Raw genomic sequence first — 20,861 nt, forward strand, 5'->3', positions numbered from 1 at the left:
AAGGACTTTTGAATAATAAAAATATATACTGTATTTCTATCATTACTATATTTTCTTTATAGTATATAAATAGAATAAAATGACTTTTTTTTAGAGGTGAAAGATTACATCATTAATTTTTTTTTTTTAGAGAGAAACACCTTTATATAAATCCATACAATCAGAATAGTTTTTAAACTATTGAAATTTTTTTTCACACACACACACTGTATTTTACTTTTACAAGAGATAAATAAACTGACACCAAGCATTGTAAGTGGATGACCACAACAAAAGCAACAATGATTGCAATTACCAAACACGAAACACACTCATACTATGTCATAATATTGACATTCAGTCCAGTAATCCTCCACTGTAACAGCTCCTTTACTTTGCAGTGAGAATTGATTTGTATATTTTTTGCCTCTGAGTCCTTGTGGGATTTTTTTTTATTCAAACAGAAAGTCACAAAAATTATACTCATACTCATCAGTTCACTCAGTCCCATGTAATTAATTTTTTTTTCCATCTTGATCTTTTGTTAGCACTTTTATGAGTTCATCAGTTTTTCATTAGAGTTCTGAAAATGCTTATTCATTCAGTTCAGCGGTACAGTCAGTTACCAGAAACCTGTACTTGTCAGAGTCTTTTCCATGAATTCCTTGAAGATGAAACCCTTTTATAGGAACATATTTGCAAAAGCATCAGAGTACACCCAGAACTGTCTGTAAATGACAAAAGACTTAAAAATGACCACTGTTAAAGATTTGATGAAAGTTCATAATAATGCAGTTGACAAGGAAATTTAGTTATTTCTGAGATATACATTTTAAAGTAATAACTAGAATTATGACTTATAACATTATACCAGAACATATAAGATTTTTAGAAATTTCATGTAATGTCTGAAACATTTATATTAACATATTTCCATACAAATAACCCAAAGAAAGTTTAGTATTAGTTGTTTTTTTTGTTTGTTTGTTTGTTTGTTTATACAGCAGGTTCCTATTAGTCATCAGTTTTATACACATCAGTGTATACATGTCACTCCCAATCGCCCAATTCAGCACACCACCATCCCCACCCCATTGCCGTTTTCCCCCCTTGGTGTCCATATGTTTGTTCTCTATATCTGTGTCTCTAAAAGGACATTTATCTTTGTAATAGTGTTATTTTCATGGTCTTGTTGGTATAGTTTTAAAAATTTTGTTTTAATATGCTTCAGGTTTATATACTCACATTGTTTTTTTTTTGTTTTTCTTTTCACACACACACACTGTATTTTATTTTTACAAGAGATAAATAGACTGACACCAAGCATTGTACATGGATGACCACAACAAAAGCAACAATGATTGCAATTACCAAACATGAAACACACTCATACTATGTCATAATATTGACATTCAGTCCAGTAATCCTCCACTATAACAGCTCCTTTACTTTGCAGTGAAAATTGATTTGTATATTCTTTGCCTCTGAGTCCTCGTGGGATTTTTTTTTTTTTTTAAATTCAGACAGAAAGTCACAAAAATTATACTCATCCTCATCAGTTCACTCAGTCCCATGTAATTAATTTTTTTTTTCATCTTGATCTTTTGTTAGCACTTTTATGAGTTCATCAGTTTTTCATTAGAGTTCTGAAAATGCTTATTCATTCAGTTCAGCAGTACAGTCAGTTACCAGAAACCTGTACTTGTCAGAGTCTTTTCCATGAATTTCTTGAAGATGAAACCCTTTTATAGGAACATATTTGCAAAATCATCAGAGTACACCCAGAACTGTCTGTAAATGACAAAAACTTAAAAATGACCACGGTTAAAGATTTGATGAAAGTTCATAATAATGCAGTTGACAAGAAAATTAGTTATTTCTGAGATATACATTTTAAAGTAATAACTAGGATTATTACTTATAACATTATACCAGAACATATAAGATTTTTAGAAATTTCATGTAATGTCTGAAACATTTATATTAACATATTTCCATACATATTTCCATACAAATACAAATATAAGATTTTTAGAAATTTCATGTAATGTCTGAAACATTTATATTAACATATTTCCATACATATTTCCATACAAATACAAATATAAGATTTTTAGAAATTTCATGTAATGTCTGAAACATTTATATTAACATATTTCCATACAAATAACCCAATGAAAGTTTAGTATTAGTTGTTTTGTTTGTTTTTTTATACTGCAGGTTCTTATTAGGCATCAGTTTTATACACATCAGTGTATACATGTCACTCCCAATCGCCCAATTCAGCACACCACCATCCCCACCCCATTGCCGTTTTACCCCCTTGGTGTCCATATGTTTGTTCTCTATATCTGTGTCTCTAAAAGGACATTTATCTTTGTAATAGTGTTATTTTCATGGTCTTGTTGGTATAGTTTTAAAAATTTTAATATGCTTCAGGTTTATATACTCACATTGTTTTTTTATATCAGATACCTTGCACTATTTGATATTTATTTTTCAGCTTAATTTACCTTCATTTACATGGATAAAACATTTAATCACCATGAATTTCTAATTTGACATTTCTGCTCTCTTCCTTAAACTCAGGAAGTAAATGCCGTCCATGGTGGTACTTAGTAGACAGTTGGAGTTGCTACTGTGAAATCACCGGTGTTGTGCCCTCTCAGTTCTCTGAGTAATTACACAACATGTCTTGATCAGTAGGAGCTTGATTTTAAAATAATTCTTATAATTCTTTGCACTGTAACATTGTGATTAGAAGACTTATTGAAGACAGGCTCTGAAGATTGATTTCTTAATAGACGTTTTATCTTCATGGATTGTGGTTTTTATAAATATTAAACTTAAGTAATTTTGGCTGAATTTTAAGACATTTATACTTTCTTGATAAAATAAGTAGAATGTTTTCCTTGTCTGTCAAAGGACTAGATAACCCCCCTTTCCCATTCTAAAGTGTCCTGATTTAGATGATAAAGTATAATGTTATTTCACCTATACTCTACAATGAGATCAAATTGTTTTTGAAATTCAGTTATCGGGAAATCTTTACCCTGGAAGAATTATCATGTTTCTCCTTGTGGCCAGTGTAAATCCTACAAATGACCGCATTCCGTTTCTAGCTACTTCTGATAGGAAGATCAGAAACAAACTTGCAGCTCAAATTTTAATTAATCTGCAGAACCATCGGGCTGGAATGCCTACAGCCCGAATACATTCTGGTGCTGACTTTGTTCATTCTGTCTATATCTTCTCTGATCTAGATTTATAGACTCATACCTGGACGATTTACTATAGGGGTTCTTAAATGCCCCCTAAAAACACTGGAAAAGCAATGGGTGCAACAAATAAACACATGAACTGATAGCTCAAAAAAAAAAAAAGGACTAGATAATCCAGGTGTGCAACTGAAGTGTGAAGCATCTTATTTACAGGTGTGCTGGTGTCTTTACTGATAGTTAATAAAGAGTGCTTAGGTAGTATTTCACTTATTAGGTCATGTTTAGGGACTTTGATTTAAACATTTTAAGCTTTAGAACTGCATCATGGTTGTCAGCAGTTAAAAGAATGTTTTAAGGGTAATGAAAGTATAACCATTCACGTTAAATTTTATATTGCAAATACATAATGCTTTTGATGATCTGCTCTTGTTATTCTGAATATGTTCAGATAGAGTAAGATATTTAGATATGTCCCCAGGTATGTGTTTTATTCTACTCTGGGATCATAATTTGGGGGTTTGAAAATTCCTGTTATTTTTCTCTTTTGAAGGATTGCCTTGAAGAGTTCTGAACTCCTTTATATATATGGTGCCCTGGACTCCCGAGTGAGAGCCTTGGTGTTCAGTATCCGATGCTGGGCTCGAGCACATTCGTTAACGAGTAGTATTCCTGGTGCTTGGATTACAAATTTCTCCCTTACCGTGATGGTCATCTTTTTTCTCCAGAGGAGATCACCCCCTATTCTTCCAACACTAGACTACCTAAAAACCCTTGCAGGTGAGACTAGAAGCATCTATTTTCTCTCTGACGTTTGAATGGATAGAATTACCATGTGTTATCAAAACCATGTGTGTGTGTTGGTGGTCATGTATATTCAAAGCCTTATGAATCTAAAATTTAAAAGCTTTTAATTTTCTTAATGTCCACCAGGGGTCATGAGAGCAGATGATTTGTGAAGCTGAGGCCTTTAGAATTTTTTGAGAGTTCTGTCCTGTGTCAGTTGGCAACGTTGTTTACAATCTCCTGAGCCAGTTGGAACCTCTCCGTTAGTTTACCAAGCTTGGAATGACCTTGGAAAAAAATATATCCCAGATGCAGCTTCTGATAGGATCCCAGCTTCAGAGATAGCTTTCCAAGTCTGAAGCTATTTCCAGATTTCTCTTAGAGATACTAAAAACTGTTTCATGATTTTTTTTGTTTTTTTTGTTTTAGCGTCTTTATTGGATCATAATTGCTTTACAGAGATCCTAAATTTTTTTTTTGGTTAAAGCTTATAAGGAATCGTAGGTAAATGGTTTTAAAATTAGTATACTATTTAATTTATATTTTAAATAAATTGAAATTTTGATAGACTGCTCTATGAGATTCTAAAGTATTACAGTCCTAAATTCTAAAAGGAAGATAATTCAGGGATTTACTCAAAGTGTATACACACTCCATCTTCTGCCCCTCTTATATATTGCTGCCAGTACATCCCTGAATCGTCCCTGTTTAAAATCACCTTAAAGGAATTTTATTCCCTATAGAATAAACCTCAAGCAGTTGACTTAGCTTGGTGCTTAAGATTTTCAGCTATAGCCACATCCAGTTTTTCCAACCTCTTCTCCCACCATTTCTCTTCATGTGTTCCCACGTTTCAGCCAATACCATGTTCATAACATTTCCTCTTAGCTCCTTCGTTTATGCTGTGTGTTTTTCTTCCTAGAATGTGCCTTTTCTTCTCTAAATTCTTTTAAATTCTCTTCCATGCCACTTTTCCTTATTATTCAAATTAGAAGTAATCTCTTCTTTCCTGTGAACACTGTAAGTGATGGTACAGCTTGAAAGTAAGCTGTAAAAAAAGCTCCATGTGGCAGGTTAGTGGAAAGTAGGAAGTTTTCAGGGAGGTGGAGTGCTGAGCCTGTGTCTCACCTCTGAGGTTGGAATAAAGGGCCTCGTCCGCATCGGTGCCCATCTCATCGTTTGGTGTCATTCGTTCACTGAAGATCTGTTAGTGACTTACTGTGTGTCAGGTGTGATTTTTGGCACAGACGATGTTCTCAGGTAACTCAATGTAGTAAAGAGGTAAGAAACAAAGAGAAAACCTGGGTAGATCTCACCAATAAGCAACCTGGAAAAAGCACTTCCTGTTCAATCCCTGCTGTGTGCCCTGATGCTTACGACTGCTCTCCTAGAAACCATTTTGGGGAAATATCATGGAATTTTGGAGTTCCGAATCTAAGAAAGAGTAGAAGCTGAAAAAGAGGAGGAATTGAGGCAGGTTTATGTTGGGGGCTGACTGCGCCTAACATCGTGAGTGTTCTCTTCCAGTCTGACAAGTGCTGCCAGCCTGCCGCGCTCAGGCCCCTCGCATCCCTGCCTGGGGAGGTTTATACTGCTTCTCTCCTTCCCGCTGCTCCATTCTTAACAGAGTGATTTTCAGAAATTCGTGTCTAATTGTAGTATTCTCTCTCTTGAAATCCTTCAGTAATTTCCTAGTATCTTTTTTTTAATTTCCACTAATTGTTTCAGAAAAAGAATATGATTTGTGAACAAATTAAAAATGACATGTTGAGTTTTTATTCCAAATCTATTTTAAACCAAATTTAAATTTATTCACATCTTATGGCATCAAAACGGACAAAACTAGTTTGGGAATTCCTTCATTTTCTACTTAAAAATACCAAATTGGTTGTTGAAAATTCTTCATGTTAATTTTTAAACATGGTCAGAGAAATTTTGGGGCCATTTCAGTTGCTTCTTTCCACATAGCACATTATAGGTGTGAATTACCAATAAATGTAAAGCGAATTTGATATAATTGTTGCTACTTTTTTATCTTTGGTTTTTGAAGTTCTAGTGAAATCTTGAACTTGTTGTAAAACAATTTTTTTTTTAATGTGACGTATATATATATATTTTTTTAATTTTATTTATTTATTTATTTATTTATTTATGGCTGTGTTGGGTCTTCGTTTCTGTGCGAGGGCTTTTCTCTCTAGTTGCGGCGAGCCGGGGCCACTCTTCATCGCGGTGCGCGGGCCTCTCACTATCGCGGCCTCTCTTGTTGCGGAGCACAGGCTCCAGACGCGCAGGCTCAGTAGTTGTGGCTCACGGGCCTAGTTGCTCCATGGCATGTGGGATCTTCCCAGACCAGGGCTCGAACCCGTGTCCCCTGCATTGGCAGGCAGATTCTCAACCACTGCGCCACCAGGGAAGCCCTAAAACAATTTTTTGTGGATGAATGTATATGAAGGATGTGGTGAAGATGATTTTGAGGAGAATTTGTCAAAATATTTTTTTCCTACTCATTTAAGTATTTTTCAGAATCCATGTTTTTTATACTTTCTGACTTTAACCAGTGGTCCCATACTGATGTACATTCAACAGTATATGGCTAAGAATAAAAACAATGTTAAATCGTGAAATAATCAAAGCCATCTTGGGCACTCCGTAATTAAGCAGCTGAGGGACTTGTGTCCTCTTACAGTCCTTTTCTTCTAAACTGCGCCTCTCATTTGATATTCAAGTAGAGCCTGTCATTTGTGTTGTTTCACAAAGAAGACAGTAAGACCCCGTTTACTCGATTGCCTGCCTGCTTGTTTGTTAGTAGAAGGCAGCGCCAATTTCTGGAGCGCCTGTTAACACTTCTGGGACTTTGTCAACCACTGTTTGAAATCCAGAAGTTGCAGTCCAGACCTCTTAGCCTTGTGTTTCGGGTGCTTCGTGACCTTCATTTTCCTCCTCTTCTTGTGCCTTCCCTCTTGTGTGCAGGTCGGGAGCTGCAGCCCTTTGCACTTCTGCACATCTCTGTGCCTTCGCCGGAGGTGGCCCTTTCCTCCTGCCTTCTCTCCTTGCCTGGAGAACCTCCTCATGATCAAGGCAGAGAAGATACGCCCACTCCAAAGGCTTGCTTGTTAGGTCTTTCCTGGCTTCTCTCTCCCGCCTCCCTCCCAGGAGGCGGTGCCTTGTCGGCTTCCAAGTACCTGGAGCGCACCTGGATTGTAACAGCTGGTGGATTGTTGTCGTTCTTTTACCTGCCTGCCTTGGCCAAGCTTTTCTAGGGCAGGCTGTCTGATTCGTCTTGTCTCTGCATTTTCTGCTCCTGGCTTAGAGAAGTTCAGTAAATAGATTGAAATGATTGGATGAACATTTTAAAGTTGAAGGCTCTTTTGTACTGAGCATGATGGCAACTTTCGTATTTTGGTTATTCTTGAATTTTTGTTTCTTTATCTTTTCTTAGTCGCTACTACTTTCCCCCATGTGTCTTATTTTCTTGCATTTTCTGCCCTTTTTTTGGCTTTGCTACCTTTGTTATATTTACTTCTGTGTTTAATGCTTTTAATGTAGCATCTTCCTCTTATAATCAGTTGTTTGATTAGAGTTCTTTTGTTTAGGATTCCTGTTTTTCTTTCCTATGACGAATTAAAGGTTTGAGGAAGAAACGACTGGGTAGCATTTTCAGCAAATTTGATGCGGAGACCCCAGCACAGAAGAGAGCTTTGGTTGCTAGCTTTCTGTGACCCAGTAACAATTTATTGAGTGCCAGGCACTTGGCTAAAAAATTTTATGCATCATCTCCATTTCCTAAGTTCACATAGTTAGAACACGCTAGAGCCAGAATTCAAATGCAAGCACTTTTCAGAGCTTATACTTTTTTTTCTAACTGAAATATAATACACATCAAAGTGCATATATATATATGTGTCTGTGTGTGTGTGTGTGTGTGTATAGATTTTCGCAAACTGAACACACCCCTGTAACCGCCACCCAGATTGGATAAAGCACCTAGAAGTACCAGCTGCGCTCCTTTCCGGTCACTGTACACCTTCCCCCAGCCCAGTCTCTTCTGACAGCGTAGATGAATCTTACCTGTTCGTGTCTCTTATGTAAAAGGTATCACAGAGTACATATTCTTCTGTGTCTGGCTTTTCCCTCTCAACATTGTGTTTAGGAGATGCATTCATCTTATTAGTGCATTTGTGGGCCATTCATTTCCATTGCTATGTAGTATTCTGTTATATGAATATTCCAAAAGTTTTTTAAATTCTATTTTTGGTGGACATTTGGGTAATTTGTAGTCTGGAACTATGACAGGTAGTGCTAGTGTGACTGTGCTGGCACATTTCTTTTGGTGAGAACTGAACACAGGTACTCATTTCTGTCCAGTGTATCTGAGGAGTAGAGTTTCTGAGTCTCAGGCTTCGGGTATATTGAGCTTTGGTAGAGACACTGCCAAACAGTTTTCCAAAGTGTGAACTCCCGCAGGCCTAATATACAAGTTGTAAATGCTGTTGGTCTTTGCCAACACCTGGGATTATCTTTTTTTATGGTAGTTCTTCTAATTGCATGTGTCGTGGCATCACGGTTCGTTTTGATTTTCTTTTCCCTGGTGACTAATAACATTGAGCACCTTTTCATATATGTATTAGCCATTTGGGTATCTCTTGTGAAGTTTCTGTAAGTCTTTCGCTTATTTTTCTGTTGGATTATCTGTCATTTTCTTATTCATTCGTTGGAATTCTTTACATATTCTGCACGTGAGTCCTTGGTCACGTGTTCTGTATGTATATGCGTATCTGTGTATCTCAAATATGTGCACACTGGTTCCCTTCACTCCCTTGATAGTGGCTGATGAAAAGGACCGTGGCTTTTAAAGTTCAGTTCTAGCAGAGTTACAGATGCGCATGGTTACTGCAGACTTTGTGACCGTAACTCGCCCTCTGGGCCTGTGCCTTCTACTCCTTTAGTCTCTCACTGTAGGCAACCACTTTTAACTCTCTTACCTGATCTGTTTAATATTTTAAACCATATTTCCAAAATAAAATCCTGAATTGCTGTATCTTGATTTTCCTTTTTTTTTTAGCATTCGGCACCGTCTGTGACTTCCCTTTATGGAAGAGGAGGAATAACTCTTCCTCCTGTAGGGCCCTCACACATACACACGTATTTTCCATCCCTCGTATTGTGACTACAGCTATAGCATGATCTTGCTGTGCACTCTTTACACTATTGTGACTATGGAAGCACTCTTCATATCTGATCCATGGAGTAAACTAAAATTAATTTCCTTTCCTGCCCAACTTTGTATATTTTTTTGGAGTTAATAGTTTTTAATATTCCTTATTTATTTTTGTTTGCTTAGTTTTTCATGTACTTAACATTAATTGAATCTCAGACTTGCCACGAGTTATCTCAATAAATCTTTTCTCAAAATAGAAGCATCAAATATTCTGTTAATGAATTCTTCTTTACCTAGCCTCTGTTTTTTAAAAATAGTTTTTCATTTTATTTTGTTTAGTCTCATGTTAGAGGCCTTCCGCAGGTGTCTGGTAATCTTTGAATTTCTGCTCATGTTTGAATTAGAAACTAAAAAGCTAATCTGAGTCTGAGCCCAGTTGGAGCTTGTTGACTGTGACACACGATCTAGGGCCCGGCCGGGCTGTTCGCTGGGGCGTTAGAGCCCCCATCTCCGGCTCATTCCTCTGGGGCTTCAGGCTCCCCAGAAAGGACTCTTTCGATCTTTTTTCTGGCAGAAACGGCCTGGCTACTGGCATGCTGAAACTTTGCCATTTATCATGCCATTTATTGCATTTAGAACAATTTTCCCACCCTCAGCTGTGTCTTGCATCTCCCAGTCTAGAGGTTCTTTCTTCTGCCATCTCCAGGGTAAACGCGACATTTTCCGTCGGGAAGGGACCTGGGGTCGGGGGAGGGTCTCAGCGCTTCTGTCACCGTCAGGCGTCCAGGCTGGACCTGGTGCTCCAGCCCCTGAGCCGTTGGGAGCTCTGCCTGGACGTCTGGTTTCTCCTTGGCTTTCCTCACTGCTGCTTTAGGGCCCAGTGTGTCCACACCGCCTGCGTCACTGCTGCTTGCCCGTCTGTTCTTCGTCTTAAAGATGGTGGTTGCTCTTGGCTCTTCTTGGCTCCACCTGTAAGATTTTATGTCATTTTACTGTCCTTTCAATGGTGCTTTGGGAGGGGGTGAAGGTAGATGCCCGAGTTTATTTTGCCATCTTTACCCTGGAGCGCGTGCTCTGAACCAGCGTGTAGGCTGCCGCCCAGAGGGGCTGAGTGTCACTGGGGCACGCGGCGTGATGGGGGCGCGTAGAAGGACTTGGCCTTGCCTGTAGATTAGCGCGGGTGATTGATAGTAAGCAGTCTGTGTTCCAGGTGCACATGTGTGAGGAACAGCATCTAAGTAGGAATTACTCTGGAGTTGAGTGAGCTACGAGGCATTAAAGCTGCTTTCGAGGAGGGTATAACCATGACACTCAGAGTCTTCCCAGAGTTAGATCCAAGCACTTGAGAGGCGCTCCCTTGGATGTGCATTTTCAGAAATCACTCTGGCCGGGTGGGCTAGAAGGAAGCAAAATGGCAACTGCCTGAGTGTGTCCCCCCCGCCCCCCCCAATATTACAGAGTCAGCCTCGCCAGTGAGCAGAGAGAGTCACCTGTCGCCTGCTGGCTTCTCTCATTCAGTTACTACTGACCTGTGGCATACTGGAAGGCTTGGTGCTGCTAATAGTTATAATAGAAGCTGAATGGAGTTAGTTATATAATTGTAGCTATTCAAGTTTAATTCTAGTAAACTCTTCTTATAAAAGTAGGACATTATAAAGGATTTGTTACCAAAGAAAAATTAATCAGCTTTCATGTGAACTTGATGCCTGTTGTTACGTCCCTTATTTAGATGCCTGTCCGCTTCAGGTTGTTTGTTAGAAATGCCTGTGGCTGGTGCAGTGTTGATTTTGGCTCTTTCGAACAGGAAGATTAACCTAAATAATTATATAACCCCATAGATACGATTATCTCTACTGCAGCCCCTAGTAATCTATCAATATATACACCAGCTCTTGCCAGTCGTGATCTCTCTGGCAGATTATGAGTTATGGTAGTTCAATATTAGTTCCCTGAAAAATGTGGGTACGTTTATCATTCTGGATATGTCTGTGAGAATGTTATTCAGTGAATTTCATTTGTCATATGTATCATGTTGAAAAACAGTAATTGCTGTACCGATCATTGAGAATCTAAAGATTTCCAAAGGAAGCAAGAAAATCAAATTTAGCAAATACATAATCTTAATTTTTTTCATATAGTTTTTAAGTTCACTTAAGGGGAAGAACTCTATTATGAGTTAAGGTGCTTACATGGCTATTTTTTCCACAGCTGAGAAAGTTTGTATTTAGTTAAGAATTTTTGCCAGTGTTTCATACAGTACATTTAAGAAGAAAGTCATTGCCACGGGAATTAACGAACAGTAATAGGGTATCTTACGTCTGAGTAGGTTGAGAACCGCTTCTCTGTGGCAGCACCGCCCAGTAGAACTTCTGTGATCATGTTGTACATTGGGGCAGCCACTTGTTATCTGTGGCTATCAGGCACTTGAAATATGGTTAGTGTGACTGAGGAACTGAATTTTTAATCTTAATGGCCGCATGTGTCTAGTGGCTGTTATATTGGACTGTGTAGCTGTTGTTTGGGTGATAGTTTAATAGCAGAAAAACAGGGGCGAGGGGAAAAAGGGGAAGACTTTAACAGCTGAGTTGTTTCTTAGGTTTGAATGCCTTGGGGATTTTGAAAAAACAAAAATGGCCATATCTTAAATCAGAGGATAATTTTTGTCCTTTAAGTTTTACTACTTTGTTAAAAACTCTTTTAGTGAAGACCAGCAGTCGTAGACACAGTCTGTTTTTCATCACTGTACATTCCTAGAAATACTTCAATGTAGAAATACTTTAATGTGGATCTCATTTTTCTATTAGAATTATATTTCTGGGGGAAAAAAAGGACATAGCAGCTAAAAGAGCATCAATATATGTGACTGGCCTGTGTCACAAAAAATATAAACTGTTGATAATTTGAAATAATAAAACATATGCCCAGGTCCCATAAAAAGTAGGTCTAAGTGGAACTGTATATAAGTTCTTCAGTTGTATAGTAGAGTACATAAAATTTGCTACTAAAATTAATAGCAATTAATTTTAGAATCTAGAATTAATGGTAGAATCTGGAATGCTTTTTGAATACTTAAGTCAGTAACTCAGGTCTTAACCAAAAAATAACCAAAATTATAAAAAAGGGGAGACAGAGGTTTGAAGGAACCTTGTTTATCTCTTTCTAAATTTCTTTCTGGCTGTTACAGATAAGCACTCAAAGTCAAATACCAGCGATCATTCAGATGCTCGGTTATGTGCCCGCTGTACGCTGGACTCTGTCGCTGTGGACTGGACGGGGGCGGGAGGGGGAGGGAAGGTCATCACTGCCTTGATTGGACAGTGGCCTCTGTAGCCCCAGACTGGGGTAAGGGAGCAGACAGCATGCACGCAGTCATAGCGCAGTCGGGCAAGTGCCGATGGAGCACGGAGCAGAAAGGCTGGAGCGCCAGCTTGGCGTTAGGGAAGGCGAAAAGCCGTTTTTAGGTGGCCATTGATTAGACTTTTCAGAATGGGAGTTTGCCTGCACGTTGTGCAGTGGAAGGTAGGTTAAAATGGTTGCGGGATTTCATGGTAGCTGTATATTTATTGATAACTAGGGAAAGGATTACCTCTGAAGATGTAAATACTGTTAGGAAAGGTGAATGTTTAAGTCCACTGTGCTGTTAAATGTGTGGTACTGAATCCCAGTCACTCTAGAGGCCTGCATCTTAGAAATTACTGGAAGGTTTTCAAAATTCTTAGAACATTCAATTTGTACGTATCGTGGATGAATTGTTGAAAGTAAACGCACAAAAGGGTGATAAGAATGAACAGGGAAATCTAAATTAAATATTATTGATCAAAGATAGTGCCAAGATTTAAGTTGGTGAAAGATGGGAACTGTCCTCATTTTCAGCTAGAAAACTGATGACCTCAGAAGATAGATTAGGAATCATCGAGTGTTGATAGACAATTCTAGTTTGCTAAAGTACATGTGAAGTTAATTTTACCGAAGTAAAATTGCTCTCAGATCTTTTTTAATGGAGTTTTAATCCTACTAACCATCTATACTATATATAAAAAACACTGACTAATAATAGGACACATTTATCTATAACTTTATGTGATTATAGATTTCTGAAGTAGGGAATATCTTTGAAATAGAATGTTAAATATTTTTCATTTCTGTTTATTTAAGATGCAGAAGATAAGTGTATAATAGAAGGCCACAACTGTACATTTGTTCGCGACTTCAATAGAATTAAACCTTCAGGAAACGCAGAAACACTAGGTAGGTGTTTTCTTTTTCTTTGTTCCTTTTTGCACTGAAACAGACTTTCTTATTATTTTCCTTGTTTTATTTTCTTACAGAATTACTACTGAAAGAATTTTTTGAATATTTTGGAAATTTCGCATTCAATAAAAATTCCATTAATATTCGACAGGTAAATACTGTTTCAATGTTTGGTTATTAGGTATATGGTCTTCTACTGCACTAATATTTAACGAGTTTAGTTTTCAAAGCACTGTAACAAATGTCATTGCGTGTCACCTCTATGGTGATAGAGAGTAATGAGAAAACTGGTGCCCTAGTGGAGATGCATGACTTGGCTAAGACCAGTCATCTAGTGTCTGGGGGAGCAAAGGCCACCTCTTTTCAACATCTGCCTTTGTCACTTTGCCAAGTAACTTTGTGTCACTTACTACTAATACTGTGTCCTTGAAAATGTGGAATATGTTCTGAAAGTTTTTTAGAGAGCATGATTTTACATATAGTTCTCTGTAAGCTGGATTTGGGTTTCTATGAAAGAAACAGAATACCTAGTCCCAAAGATAGATTTTAATGATTCCCTCAGTTTGAGCCCTTAGGGTTTAAATTACTTAGGCAAGTGAATTATGATTTGGGTTCATCTGAGTAGCTGGAATGACAGACATTTTCCATAAAGAGAATCTATCAGAGTAAACCCTGAGCAAAACTTGTTTGCACGTGGGAGATACTTGAGATGGCGCTCCGGGTCTGTTCTGCTCAGCATGTGGGTATCTGGTTACAGCCCTTAGAAGACTGGCTTCGTAAAACACATACTCAGATATTCTGTTTTTGTTTCTTCACCTCTCCTTTTTTCATTCTTCCCTAACCCTTATCCTGCTCACGGAGCTCTTGTTTTTAACAAATAAAAAAGAAAGAAAGTGTGGGATTGGGAGAGGGTAGAGGCACAGAGCTCTGGACTGCAGTCTAGGAGGAAAAGGGCACGGAACATAGGGAGTTCTCCACCCTTTCTGTACCCTTACCCCTTAAGGTTCAGAGATGATGGTCAGGCAGGACCCTGCTGGGCAGTGGCTTGAGAGGAGTTAGGGAATTAACAGGGGCTGCTCGCACTGGAGACCTGACTACTGGTTTTGCAATATCCGAGTCCTACATGTGGTATCATTCGGGAGAGGAAAAGATTATATGGGCTAGTGGATCACTGATGTTTGTGTGGCTCGTAGCTCTAGCTTTTCTTTTTATTTCTGTATCTTACCTGGCAGAGCCTTAAGTTGGATCTTTAGGAATGTAGATGGGAAACGTCTAGTGTTTTTAAATGAATAATCCTTTGTTCCTTCTCTTCCTTTCTCATTTCATACTTGTACAACATTAATTACTATATTTAATTTAAGGCTTCTGATTTTGTGTGCTTCTATTCCCACTGTAATAAGTATGTTCTTAGCAAGTTTCAAACATAACTGTCTCTTATTTTCTGCCATTTTTCTTTCTCATATTTTTTTTCCTTCCCAGCTCTATTCTGTTAGGTAAATGTTGTGTTATTTTAAAAATACTTTTACTGGTTGACTCAGTCCAGACACCTCTCATCGGAGCAGTGACATCAGCATCCATAGCTAATAAAGCTAATTTATATTTCTCTAGAGAATATTCATAAAACTACAGTGGAAAAAATCAGTCCGAAGTACACACACACATATACACTAACTCATAACATGCATATATACCCAGTCGCCTTGGGGAAGAAATTCTTTACTCTGTAAAGTTAATGCTGGTATTTTATGCATTTTTGACGTTTTATTAAACCAAACAGTTTTTATATCTGAGCCCTTCATATATTTATACATCTTTTTCTTCTTTGTAATTATCTATAGGGAAGGGAACAAAACAAACCCGAATCTTCTCCACTGCACATTCAGAATCCTTTTGAAACTTCTCTCAACATTAGCAAAAATGTAAGTCAAAGTCAGCTGCAAAAATTTATAGATCTGGCCAGAGAAAGTGCCTGGATTTTACATCAGGAAGATAGAGATCGCCTTTCGCCATCAAATAATCAGCCCTGGGGGCTGGCAGCCCTGCTGCTACCTTCTGTAGCAAATAGTACGTCTCTTGCCAAGAAGAAAAAGAAGCCTGCAAGTGAAAGAATTAAAAACTTGTTGGAATCCATAAAAAGTAGCAGTACAGAAAATTCCACAGCCACCAATGGGTAAAGAGCAGTTAGTGCTCAGGCATAATGGCTGCCCCTTTGCTTTCAGAAGAGGTTTTATCCTGTAAGATGACCTCCGGGCTGCCTGGAAGAATGGCGTGAGATTCTGGCAGATCTCACTTTCCTCGGATGTCTCTCTTTTCATGATCTTCTCACTGGGCCCCTTAAACCGGTCTGACATTCTGCGATGTTTTCAGTCTGAAAGCCAGTGGCACTGTATTAAAACGCTAGCCATGGGAACAGGTGAAAGAAGATTGGAATGTACTTCAGATAAAATATACAAAGCAAGTGGGAAGAATCAGTTTTACAGTCAAACCATTGTTGAAATCTGCATCAGTCTCTGGGTGTAAATCATTTAGAAGGACTTCTAGGTATGTACATACGCAGGCAATGAATACAATAAAGCTGCAGAATTTGATAGTACTCTTTAGTTTTGTATTCTTCAAAGTACTCTTATTCACATATAAATAAAAACAGATCGGTACTGATTTCCAAAAATGTTCATGTTTTTAAAACAGATGAATGCAGACACTTCAATTACTGCATTCTAGGTATTCTAAGCCAAATATATGAAAATATTGGTACACTGTATTTAAAAATATTATTTAGTTAATTTTTCTATTTTCAAAAATAAAATTCTTTCTCTACTAGTATGTGATATTGCCAATATTCCTTCACTTCTCTTTTAAGAATTCCTTTCTCCCTGTGGAGAATAGGTACGTATTGAAATATTATTTCCATTACATTCCCTGTAGAGTAACTTTTAATTTTTTTTTTTTAAAGAAATTTTTTTTTTTTTAAGGCATTGTTTACTTTGTTTATTTATTTATTTTTGGCTGTGTTGGGTCTTCGTTTCTCCGCGAGGGCCCTCTCCAGTTGCGGCAAGCGGGGGCCACTCCTCATCGCGGTGCGCGGGCCTCTCACCATCGCGGCCCCTCCCGTTGCGGGGCACAGGCTCCAGACGCGCAGGCTCAGCAATTGTGGCTCACGGGCCCAGTTGCTCCGCGGCATGTGGGATCCCCCCAGACCAGGGCTCGAACCCGTGTCCCCCGCATTGGCAGGCAGACTCTCAACCACTGCGCCACCAGGGAAGCCCACTTTTAATTTTTTGCAGCAAATACAGTGTTGGAAAATACACACTTGAGCCAGCTGACTTCATGGTGAATTACTCAGCCGCTTTGGGCCCCAGTTTTCTCTTCCATTAAATGGGGATGATAATAGTGCCTCCTTCACCAGATGGCTGTGAAGGTTAGGTGAGGCCCATAGGAAAGTGCAAGGTCATGGGCCTGGCACTTAGCACATGTTTGTAATGTTTGTGGTATATAATTATTATTCTTGCTACTCAGAAAACAGATGTAGCATTTGTACTGGTTTTCAAAATAGTTTCCCATTTAAATTTTAGGTCAGAAACGATAATGAGCTCTGCTTGGGGCATTATGGGAAACTCATTAATAGAATTGTCATGAAGCAAGTAAGTTCTGTGCCCATGTGCCGTGCTATTTGACTTCATATCTGAAACCAACAAACAGGCATCAGTGTTCTTCTATACAGGCGGTGTCCTTAAATTAAAAGCCGTTTTTCATGTTTTTTAATTAGGTTAATTCTGTTGGGCCGGAAATCTGTATTGAGAGTTAAAAAGAGGTTTAAAAAGCATAAATATTTAATAAGAGTTTCTAAATGAAATGATTTTTTTTCTGTTCACAGATATTTGATTGGACATTTTCATTTTTTGGTTGGTGTTAAGTCTAAAATGGTCACTTAAGCACATAAAGTATGTATCTGTCTTAGCACTTCTTTTCTTTTTTGTAATTTATAGAATAACTTTGACACTCTAGGTCTGTTACTTTTCAGAATGAGGTTTAATTATGGGATGAGTTTTAATCTACACTGATCTTTTTTTAATTTTAATTTTTATTTTTTTTAATTTATTTTTGGCTGTGTTGGGTCTTCATTGCTGCGCAAGGGCTTTCTCTAGTTGCAGCGAGCGGGGGCTACTCTTCGTTGCGATGCCCGGGCTTCTCATTGCGGTGGCTTCTCTTGTTGCGGAGCACGGGCTCTAGGTGCACGAGCTTCAGTAGTTGCGGCACGTGGGCTCAGTAGTTGTGGCTCGCGGGCTCTAGAGCGCAGGCTCAGTAGTTGAGTTGCGGCACGCAGGCTCGGTAGTTGAGCACAGGCTTAGTTGCTCTGTGGCATGTGGGATCTTGCCGGACCAGGGATTGAACCTGTGTCACCTGCATTGGCAGGAGGATTCTTAACCACTGTGCCACCAGGGAAGTCCCTACACTAATCTTTTAACCTGAAGTTTTCATTCCAGTAAACTGCATATGACTACAAACAAATTTATTATGTTTTTTCATAAGTTCATTGTATCACTTACCAAATTTTTAAAAGATATTTTTTATTACATCTTAGGGGATAATCAGCAGTTATTTGTCATTGCCATTTCTTAGTTAAAACTAATTGCAGCAATAAAGGTAAGGAAAAATTTTCAAGGTTTTTCTTTTCTAGCTATTATGAGGCTTTCATCCACTAACTCTCATGAACAATGAGTTTTATACTCTGTGTGAAAGTAATTTTGATGTGAGCCTATCTGGATCAGATTGATTTCAGTATACATCATTCCTGATTTTATAGCCCACTAGTCTAATTCCTGGAGTTATTACCGGTTTTCAGGAAATCAGAGAATTGTCCAGACATTCTAGGAAAACAACGTATAATCTATCTCATTCACAAACCTTCAGTCATCATAGAGAGGAAGAGAGGATAAAAACAGTTGCAGTTGGACTTTCTTCCTGCTATCATTCACTACTTAGCTCTTTGTTTTGCTCTAGGGTGGGACCAGAATTAGACTGTTTCAAGTCACTTCATGTTCCTAGAAATCACTTGGCCTTAGACATACAGCTCTATTCAATTCCTTATAGCCTGCTGCTGCCGTAGCAGGCAAATGCCACATTTACGTGTATAATTTAAACCTGCACGGAGAACATCTGCAGCAAAACCAGCAGAAAGAGCCACCAAGCGGTCGCAGCACGTCCGGGCAGCAGCTGTCTTGTCCACGCTCCAGGGTTCGGTGTTCAGTTGCTGAGTAGCTGTCCTAATGTCTCGGTTCAGCCCCTTCAGGAGCCGTCGTGGGAGGGGAACACGCAAAACGCTGTCGCGAGGAAGAAACCGTTTCTACCGGATATGCTCAGGAGAGGCCGATGTTCGTCGAGTGGAATGGGGTAGGCTCGAAGGCACTGTGCTCCCTGTAGACGGAAGGAGGGGCCGTAGGGATGGCCGTTCTGGGCGCAGGAGGCAGTGTAAATGCGAGTCAGGAAGGCGCAGCGCGCTGGGAGTGCGGGCCCTCCGGCCGGCGGGGGTGGGGTTTTTGCTCTGAGGCTCAGAGAGTCGAGGTTGAGCGAGGTGGTGAAGTTACGGAGGCTGAGTTTATTTTCAGCGGTAAAGCGTTGAAGGTTTTTGTGTACGAGAGCAATAAAAGTTAGAGCAGTGCTTTAGATGATCAATCTGTTGATACCGAGTAGTTATCAAGCGCTGCTCCTTTCTTCTTAGCAAATTTGAGTACCTTAGGTTCCATCATTGAGTCAGATAAAATTTGGCTGTTAAATTTTCCACACAGGTCCAGAAGCTGACTCTCATATACCTCACAAGAGTATTTAACAAGAAGGCAAAGTTTAAGTGGCTTAAAGCCATCATCAGGAAATATCGTCAGGTCATGGTATGTAATTTTATGTAAAGCCTTCCTAATGAGAAATTCTTTGCAGTATATACTTACTTGGAAAGGAATGAAAACATGATCAGAAGTCACTTTTCACCTTGGGATGATGTTGGAAAATTTATTTTAAATACTTGAAAGGCTTATTTTAGTTTCCATGCTGAGTTCAATTTCTTGTGGATACATATTCCAACGAATATAAACATTACAGTGTTCCTCTGGAATTCCCATGGAGTAACTCCCAGAAAATGTCTATTTTAGATGGAATCTTTAATCTGAAATATCTATGATACAGGATATATAAATCACCACAAACTATTTTAAAAATACACTATTTATATTTCAAATGTGATCCCTTATGTTATCTGTGTGTATGTGTATCCACCCAACTTTAAGTGCTCAGTGGAGTCAAAACTAGATTAAAGGCATTATTCACTTTTTCTGTCTCCTTTCAGATGAATACATTTAAACTTTTTTTTTTTTTTTTCACGGCAAAGTTTCTAATCTTTTAGGATGGGGTGCTGAGATGGTGTAAAGAGAGTATTGGAAAGATGGGATTTGAAACAGTAAATGTTACACTGTGAAGAATACATAGTATGGTAAAATACCTAATTTGGAATAGAGCAAGTCCAACTTAATGAAAAATATAAATTATAAATGATATTTTCCGGGTTTATTTTGAAGTATGACACATTGAAAACTTACTATAATGGATGCCGTCAAATAAAATGGAGCAAGTTAATGAAAGATTTCAAATTAGGTTTGTGTTATGTTCTGTGTCACCAAAATTCATTAAGGTGTCAGGTACAATGGAAGTCATACATTTTGAAGCTTCCTATTACAGAGTTACTGGTACTTGGCTTAGATTAATGGAGCCTAATGATTAGAGTTTTAATTAATCTTTGCTGAACTTACACATGGGCTCAGAGAGTGGTGTGAAATAACATTAACATCGCTTTGTCTCAAAAACTGAGTAAAAGGTGGATTATGAAGCTGGCTGATGTCTTGCAGTGGAATTTGAAACTCAAAGCCTGATTTTTTTTTTTTTTTTACTTCATGTGAGATGTGTATTATAATTCTGTAGATACGCCTGTCAGTATAAAACTAGCACAAGCTTTACCTTGTTTTTCTTCTTTAGCAATTAATTTTGGTGATTTTAGAAGGATTGTTTGTTTATGATTTATGTGATAATGTCCCCTCTTCCCCCAGTTCTCTAATCAAACCTAAAGTAAGCATCTTGGGCATTTCCCTGCTTGATTCTTGGCATCACTGGTTGTAAAGCTCAGTTACCGGGACTGAGTGGTCTTCTTCACCTTTCTATAATTGAGTTTTTAAAAAAGAGGATTACAGCATTTTTCGTATACTTTTTATTTGATCAAAATATTTTTATATTTTGATTTCTTTCTTTTTTAAAAAAAGTGATGACTAGAATAACAGTGAGCAGTGGCACTTCGCTTAGCTGTTGTTAAGTGGTAAGATGGGTTCAAATAAACACATTGTTCATATAACACTGATTCCCAGAGCTTCATCCTCGTCTCTGGACATAGGACTGTCAAGTGACTATTTTAGCCCCGCCTCTAGAACGTC

The 20,861-nt window shown here is 38.4% G+C and overlaps 1 protein-coding gene and 1 long non-coding RNA gene across 2 annotated transcripts in view; both read left to right on the plus strand.

Annotated features, from left to right (window-relative positions):
• The window catches only part of LOC118890279 (mitochondrial poly(A) polymerase), a 31,046-nt gene extending 15,061 nt beyond the window's left edge, over positions 1–15,985 (plus strand). Inside the window, exons 6-9 of the mRNA XM_036842895.1 lie at positions 3,751–3,977; positions 13,297–13,389; positions 13,470–13,543; positions 15,231–15,985. Of these exons, the coding sequence (XP_036698790.1) occupies positions 3,751–3,977; positions 13,297–13,389; positions 13,470–13,543; positions 15,231–15,566 (730 nt within the window). The 3' untranslated portion in view covers positions 15,567–15,985. The remainder of the gene's footprint in view (positions 1–3,750; positions 3,978–13,296; positions 13,390–13,469; positions 13,544–15,230) is intronic.
• Positions 15,986–17,779: 1,794 nt separating this feature from the next.
• LOC118891046 overlaps positions 17,780–20,861 on the plus strand; it is a 98,346-nt gene continuing 95,264 nt past the window's right edge. The window contains exons 1-2 of the long non-coding RNA XR_005018880.1: positions 17,780–18,783; positions 19,179–19,277. This is a non-coding gene — a long non-coding RNA (uncharacterized LOC118891046). The remainder of the gene's footprint in view (positions 18,784–19,178; positions 19,278–20,861) is intronic.

The sequence above is a fragment of the Balaenoptera musculus genome, chromosome 2, assembly GCF_009873245.2.
Source record: "Balaenoptera musculus isolate JJ_BM4_2016_0621 chromosome 2, mBalMus1.pri.v3, whole genome shotgun sequence".
Classification (NCBI taxonomy): domain Eukaryota; kingdom Metazoa; phylum Chordata; class Mammalia; order Artiodactyla; family Balaenopteridae; genus Balaenoptera; species Balaenoptera musculus.